The sequence below is a fragment of the Bison bison genome, unplaced genomic scaffold, assembly GCF_000754665.1.
Source record: "Bison bison bison isolate TAMUID 2011002044 unplaced genomic scaffold, Bison_UMD1.0 scf7180017864370, whole genome shotgun sequence".
Taxonomy (NCBI): Eukaryota; Metazoa; Chordata; class Mammalia; order Artiodactyla; family Bovidae; genus Bison; species Bison bison.
In genome coordinates, this window is record NW_011494942.1 from 10,248,433 (window position 1) to 10,256,494 (window position 8,062).

Here is an 8,062-nt window from a genome sequence, read left to right on the forward strand (position 1 = left end):
TTATAAAAACTCCCAAGTTAGAATAAAACATGCCCAATAATTTTTAACATTCAGGTCTCAATAGTTATTATTAAATAAATATTCTTAAATTGACCTAAATACAGTACCTGAATTTTGTGTTAGTTTATTCTAAAAACAAATTAACACAATAAGGTACTCTCAATTATTCTACAGTCCTATAAAACTGCACATAATGTTATCTTTCAGCTTGTCACTTTTGAATAGGCCATTCCTAACACCCCACGAAATTCATCACTAAGCTTTGAGCTCTGTAAGGCACCTCCTGTGTGCACCAAAAGAAACTCATAGACCTGAAGTGCCACTTCTTGTCCCCTCAGACAAAGCAGCCTCAATCAATGTTAACAAGGGCACCGCCCTGATTTCTTCACATTGCTGCTTTTCCACTCTTAGTTAAAAATATTCACTCACATATTTATTTACGCCTAACTAGTCCACACTAATCTTAATACTAGCAGAGAAAAGCTGATACTTTAGATTGTTAAAACATACAAGACTTTTAAATAAAATTTATAGTTATAAATTGTTTATACCCACAGCTTAAATAGAAAAAAATCCAAATTTAGGATTTCAATTGTTATTATAAAAGCAAGTAAGTTGACCAGTAGAGGGCACTCAGTTGAAAGTAGGGGGGTGGTTGAAGAGAGGCCAGAGCCTTGAAGAGAAAGAAAGGCATTTACAAAACTGCTGTGTACCTTGTTTTAAAAACAACAATGTTTTTACAGAACTCCAGAGTAAGCTAATATACTGCTAGTTTAGAAAATGAAAGGTTTCCATCTATACTATGTTAAAAGAAAAAAAATCTAACATAAACCACTCTCATGGACTTGAATCTCACAACTTACAGAATGTTTAAAGCTGTATGCAATGCATATTAGGGTCTCAGCCTGGGCACTACTGACATCTAGGGCCATGTCATTTTGCGGGGGGCTGTCCCATGCACTACAGGGAGGTTAACAGAACCCTCGACCTCTCTATCCACTATAGATGCCAGTAGCAGTCCCCATCCTCAAGCTGTGACAACCAAAATTGTCTCCAGATGACTGACAAATGTCCCCTGAGGGGCAAAGTCACCACCCATTTGTCCTTAGTACCTACCGATACATGGTTTTTTTTTTTTAAACAAAAAAGAAAGACAAAAGAAAATTAACAGCTTATATCATTAAACAGTGCTTTTCTTAAATTCCTCTTTAATACTGACTTAATTCTCTAAAGTTTAAATACCTTAATCAGCAAGTAAATTCCACAATTAACATGAATTTTTTTTTTCAAAGAGAAACTGATACATCTTGGCGAATAAACAGCTCAGAGCGCTAAAGATGGAACCAATCAATCCAATTACAAATCCATTCTTCCTTATTGAGGAGAGAACTGTTTCATCAGAGACTGAATTATAAATGTCACATTAACAGAAGCATGCAGATGTCAATGAATTGGAGCCTGGGAGAAAATACTTATATCTATTTTTATACTATATCCAGTAGATACTGGTTATATATTTGCTAACTGACCACCTGATCCTTCCAATCTCTACTTCCATTTTCCTGCTTCCACCAAATTTTACCTTAGAAAACACATTTCAGAGAATATATTTTTATAATAACTATGACCTCCAAACTATTAAAGTACGCATTATTTCTAGCCTAGTATTGTATTTGAGGACTGAGTTTTTAATCCTGCACCACTAAAAAGGTCTTTCGTTCCCTCTCAGAACTCGTAGATGAGCTTCATAAAAGATAAAGATAAAATCTTCTTAGCACAGAAGTAAAGGTGATTATCATGTAAATATAAACATGCTCCATCCATGCATCATACCCAATTCTGTATCAATCTCTGCCATTAAGATGCCATCAGATAGAACGCTGAGTTCAAATTTTGATATATTGGGAAATCCGAATCAGCCTCCAATATTAAATATTTTCTTAATTTGAAGGCCATTTTTTTCATTTTTAAAAAGCTATATAAGAGTACAGTGGAAATTCCACTTAACTTGATCTCAGAAAACTTAAAATTCTATCACTTACTAGCTAAGTATCCTTAAGCAAGTTACAACCTCTCAGAGACCATTGCTATTAATAAAATGAAACTATGACCACCTTTCTTACAGTATAAATCTCTGCAAATTCTAAACAACTAGAAAATAAGGTATTACTTAATTAGAAAATTTTCTCTAAACTTCTTTCCCCTTGTTTTAATGCAGAAAAACTGATGAGAATTCCAAATGTGCCAAGTCTATGTCCTCTCTTATTTTCTCTGACCTACAGTGTTCACCAATCAAAACCTTTAGCAGTAGCGATGCTCACTATTCTTCAACTTTTTATAAAAATGTCATGTATTTTTGTTTATTAAAATAAACTACTGGATCTCCTGCTTTTCTTCTAGTTGAACTACACCAAGAATTTAATGTGTCAGTTCCCTCAGAGACTCACTGTCATTTGGGAGATAAGAGACAATCTCCGAAACCTTTTCCCAGGTGACTACTCTAGTGACGGGACGTCAGTTTCAAAGTTCACAGGTAATCAATGCTTCCCTGGGTCAAGTCTTCTGATTTGGCAGAAATCATATCAGAGTTAATGGGTTTGAATTTATAAGCTTTTTCTTCCCCCCCAAATAAAGGAGAGCCTTTTAGCTTTATTTAAAATTTATATTACACTTAAACAATTTTGACCAAAAGGTTTCCTAACCTTTTTTTTTAAAATCACATTCTAAATGTATCATTCTTGACCTCTGATAGGAAACAGAGCATAATGGAATTCCTCAGATTTTCAGAGAAGATGGGCACTTCTGCTACAACCATGTTCCAGAATCCCAGGAAAACCACCGTGCTTTGCTTAACTTAAATTCTATTAAAACTCCTTTTTACTTCCAATTTAAATGGTGGAGTATGCTGGCTTTAGGAACAGGTGAACTATTTAATCCTCCTCAAAGTGAAAAATAAACCCATCAGCACTGAACTGACTTGCCAAGAGGAAATACAGAGTGACTCTTATATAGGTGGGTCACTTAAGTTAGACTCCTTTTTACTAATGAGAAATTATTAAACCTGGAAGCCATGTAAAAGTTGATTCTGTGTTTAATTCAGATCTTTGCAAATAAGAGTGCTTTTCTTCATCTTCTTTCCTGCAGTACCAAAAATATTTGACATTTCCTTATGAACAGTTATCTACTCAATCCTCAAAATGCTACACCGCAGACATCTTCCCATGGCCAACAATGTCCTCAGAAACTACCTGAGTGCAGTCAAGGTGGTTTGTTTTTTTAAAGACATTACACACATAGCATCCTAACGGGGCATTGTGACCTGTTCTAGGCTCTACAGCTTGGGATGCTGAGAAAGTTCTGGGAAATTTTTCAGAGCTGATTAAAAATCTGGTAATATCAGATCCAGAATAAATGTCAAAGGATTAGGATTGCTTAACCTGGAATAAAGAAGTCTAAGAAATAATCTAACAACATAAATCTATTTCAAAGATGAGCTGGTACTATGTTAAACTTAACAGGAAGATTCAGACCATGCAAGAAACATACTAATAAGTACATTCTGGAAATTAGTTAAGAAGGACAGTTATGTGCCAGTCCCTCCTGCAGGTCTTTGGGATTAAATAAACCCTTATCTGCGTCTAAGCATCTGAGTACAGTTCTGCCAGAAGGCAGTGGGGACTACTACCTGACCTCTCAAGCTCTCTGCCAGGCCTTTATTCTATCATTTTGCTGTTAGCCATCCTTTGGTTCATTTTCACAAAACTGAAGAAGTCTGAAAATTATTAATTAATCAATTTGTAATTAAAAAAACAATTCTAACACGGCCTTGAATAAATTGAAAAAGGGCTGAAAAGCAAAGGGAAGGATTGGTGGTGGTAACCTTATATATCAGCTGATATACATATCCACAGAAGCAAAGAATGAGCTTTCTAAAATGTATCAGGTAGTTGTAGGTTCTCCACTACTTCAACATGAAAAGAAAATATGAAAATACTACTAAACAAATGCTTTTAATTATCAAGTGATTATACATCACCAGTGTCAACTCTACATGTGACATCAAAATACCAAAAAAAAAAAAAAACACACAACCAAAACCCCATAAAAACAAAAGCCACCTTTTTAAAAATGACTATTAGATATGTCTCATTTTACAGACAAGAGGTAAATTCACATTTTCATCCTCTGAGAAAACTCTGTAATACACTTCCAATCAAAATACACATACACTAACACAAAGTGAAGTCCCAGTATTACTATCCTGAGAGAGACGGGCTGGGCTCTCATACCTGTGGTTACTTATAACATCAAAGGAAAGCTGGGAAACCCAAGTACATTTCAGTTAATGTAATAAAACTATGATTAGTATAACTGCCTTATAATGAGTAGTCAGTGAAAATGATCAGAGAAACCATTTTTTGTACCCAAAGGATGGGCCTGCACAAGTCAATATGCATAATATTAAAATAAGATTTACCTCTATCGTAGGATCATATTCATCCACAAAGTGATTCTGAATTAGCTGTATCGTCAAGGCACTCTTGCCTACGCCACCAGCTCCAACTACCACAAGTTTATATTCAGTCATTTTCAGCAGGCCTTATAATAAAAATAATGAAAATGTGACTAAATTAGAACATGTGCCGCACATGAGGTTAATGTAACCCAAACGCTCTATCAATACACAAATTCACCTTTATATGGAAAATTTTCAAAATAACTTCACAAAATTCAAGGAAACACCAGTTGACAACAGAGGTGTACTGCAATGAACTGTAGTTTGTTTACTAACTCCCTCATCAGCATTTGAGAACAACGCATTCAGAGTGCACAGTTCTTTTACCTTTGACGCAGGCTGCTCTATCTAAAGAGCCAGTAGTCTGCTGTTCCGCAGCAGTTAATGGCTCTCGAAGGAGCAAGCCATGACTTCGCTCAGGACAAGTGTTGAGCGCGCTGCTCTATGTCCCGTGGACACAGCCGCACAGAACTTGTTGACAGCTACCACCACAGTATTCCTCACTGATGTGGGTCCCTAAGAGTTACAAGTGGATACGCTGAGTGTCTCTGTTGGAGCCGACAGCTATAGAAAACTTTTTAAAAGCATCATTATGGTCATTCTCCAGGACAGTTAGCAAGAATCAAATTGGGGTGGCAGGAGGATTGTCAAAGCTAGACGCTATGCTGGGAAAATAAAAACTGAGACGCCAAGCAGATGAGGACGATATCTGGTGACATTTTAATCTGTAGATTATCTGCTGGGCAAAATAATGGTGTAAAAAATAAGAGAACTTTGAGAATTGTGAACTATTCAGCATAGATCATCTGATCATCAATCACAATATATGCTATTATTAGTGCTGAAAAATAGCACTTTGCACAGAAAATAGAATTAAATAATATTTAAAGACAAGCATGCTTTTAATGAGAGAATTTCTAAAAGATGTTAGTTATATCACAGTAACCCACATGACTTTTACTCTCTGCTTGTCATATATCAACTCCCAACAGTAGCAATAAATATCAACAACACGTAAGGTTTAACAGCACCAACACAGACAATATTTTTTAGTTAGTTTCAAACTCTTTGAAATGAATGTATCTACTTTAATCTCCTTTCCCTCAATAACTACATTACTATAAATTTAAGTCATGAACTGGCAGTCAATGTCCAGCAACGTACTATAGGGTAAGTAGTTCCAGATTAATCAAAGTGCAGATACACTATACAAACATTATACACATGCAGCATCCCATTTACTGAACCCCACCACATCCTTGCTCTGGCTCTACTTCCTGAACCCATTCCCAAAGAGCAGACAGGCCCAGCAACTGCTGTATCACAGTTCCTCATGGGCCTGCTCTGTGCCACCTAGGCTTGTCTAGGGCCACCGCCAACACACATTATGTCCTGTTTTGCTCCCTCTTTTCATTCCTAATATTGGCCATAGCAAATGTGATAGGTGAGGATAATCACAGCAAAATGTATCCTCTAGTTCCCTGCCCACCCCACCCCTCCAATAAAATTTGGATAGCCTAGAACAGTAGTTCTGAAAATGTGGTGTAGGAACCCACTAGGGTTCCTAAGACTTTTGGAGAGGGTCCAAGAGGCAAAACCTGGTTTGATGATAATGGTATGTGGTGATTTATCCTTCCCACTCTTATTCTTTCACAAGTGTATACAGTAGAATTTTCCAGACCTGTGATCACAATACATTGACTACAGAAGCAGCTATGAGGATCCAGCTATCTTCTGCTAAGCCATACAATTAGAGAGATTTGTGAAAGTGTGAAACAATGCCGCTCTTCTTGCTAATTGTTGCATTTGTTTTGGAAAACAGTTACTTTTCATTAAATATTCTATTTCTGTTACCAAGTAAAGGGCTAATTATTTTTTTTAATGAATTAATATTGTTTAATTCTCCATTCTAATTTCTGTTGTGGCAATATTGACACACTCCACATTGGCATCTTCAGTAATTTTGGAGTCCTTATGGCCAGTAAGTGAGCTAGTCTAGGGGAGATCGTGGACAAATACTGGATTAGTGCTTAGCTTGTACATACACATGTGAATTCTCAACACCACACACTTTCTGGTCTACTTTTTTATGCAGTGGTTATTTCTGAAAAAAATCTTTGACTTGGATTTCAAAAAATCAAGTTTCTTTAAATCCACTAGACAGAAATGGGTTCCCATGGAAAATCACAGGCCAAAGGAGTCCCCTGTGTCCAAAGCTACATAAGCTAGTAAGGGGTGGAACTGGGACCAGAACTGAGCATTTCATTCAGGCAAAAAAATGTTCACTTTTTTGGTCATAAAAAAAATGAATTATCACTTCATCTACTGTCTCTTAAAACCAAGAATGCCTGTGGACGGATACAGTCTAAGGTAAACAGTACTGCTATCAACCATTTTTGACGTCTCTAGCCCACTACACAATCGAGTCAGCATTTCGGACCTTAGTCACCTAAGAACGACATCACTCGTAAGGTTGATTCTGAGATGATGACTATGAACAGAATTTTTTCCCTTTGTAATTTCTTTTGAACGATTTTTTTTTTCCATTACAAATATAACATGTATAGTAAGTAAGAACTAGAAAATGCTTTTTTGTTCTTAACCACTCGTTTTGGTGGATTATCAAGATTTAAGAAGGCCAGTTTAGGACTTCACCTGCACCACTGCACATGCCTCAGAGTATTTCAGGCACTTGGCTGGCAGATTGCTACAATTAACTTCTCTTGTAGGTCGCTTTGAAAAAAAAAAAAAAAAATAAGGCCTGAGAACCGTTTAGGAGTACTTTAATAACTCCTGGGATGGGGGTCAAATTTGTACGCATAAGGCTAATACAGAAGGCATGGGGGAAAGGAAAACAGGCAAATTAAACTTCACGTGCAATTTTAACTACTGCTGTTTACACTCAACTAGCAAGGAAAGAGCCCTGCTTCTGCTGTGCGGGTTTGCTGTGTGTGTTTTAACTTGACAAAGCAAAACAGACCTTCTGGGATTAACTTTTTCCTTTACACGAAGTCCAGGCTTTACGTTGCAGGGTGTTGGCCACCTGTTCTTTCACCACCATCTCTACCTCCACCACCTCCTTTGTGGCCACAGCAATGTCACAGCCCATACGGGGGGGGAGGGGAGCCGTCAGGAACTCGGCTGCAGATGCATTTTTTCCAAACACAATAACCTCCATCAGTGGTCTCTACGCACTTTCCCCTGCGCCTCCAAAACGCGACCTCGCCTCTTACTCATCTATCCCCCCTAAACACTGAAAAAGGACCACAAGCCGTCCAGTCTGCGCTTGGGGAAGTTTATACCTTCGTCCCAGAGATGAGAGATGCAGCAGAGAAGGCAGCAACCGAGGCAGCCCAGTACTAGGAAGGGAGGAAGAGGTGCGGGAGCGGAGAGGAGGGTGAGGGAAGGACGGCGAGGGGGAGGGGAGGCCGGAGCGCCGCGGGAGTAACCTCTACCGCACCCGACCGCTCAGAGGGGCGGCCCGCCCGGCCCGCGAGTTTCTCCCCGGCCGCCTCCAGCCGCGGCTCTCGGGGAGGAGGAAGGAAG

At 38.2% G+C, this 8,062-nt stretch overlaps 1 protein-coding gene across 4 annotated transcripts in view; it reads right to left on the reverse strand.

Annotated features, from left to right (window-relative positions):
- The window catches only part of KRAS (Kirsten rat sarcoma viral oncogene homolog), a 42,037-nt gene extending 33,981 nt beyond the window's left edge, over positions 1-8,056 (reverse strand). For 2 of the 4 annotated variants that reach the window (XM_010855996.1, XM_010855993.1), the window contains exon 1: positions 4,478-8,056. In XM_010855996.1, the coding sequence (XP_010854298.1) occupies positions 4,478-4,588 (111 nt within the window). In that variant the 5' untranslated portion in view covers positions 4,589-8,056. The remainder of the gene's footprint in view (positions 1-4,477) is intronic. The other 2 variants (XM_010855994.1, XM_010855995.1) reach the window with 2 other exon arrangements.
- Between the last annotated feature and the right edge of the window lie 6 nt (positions 8,057-8,062).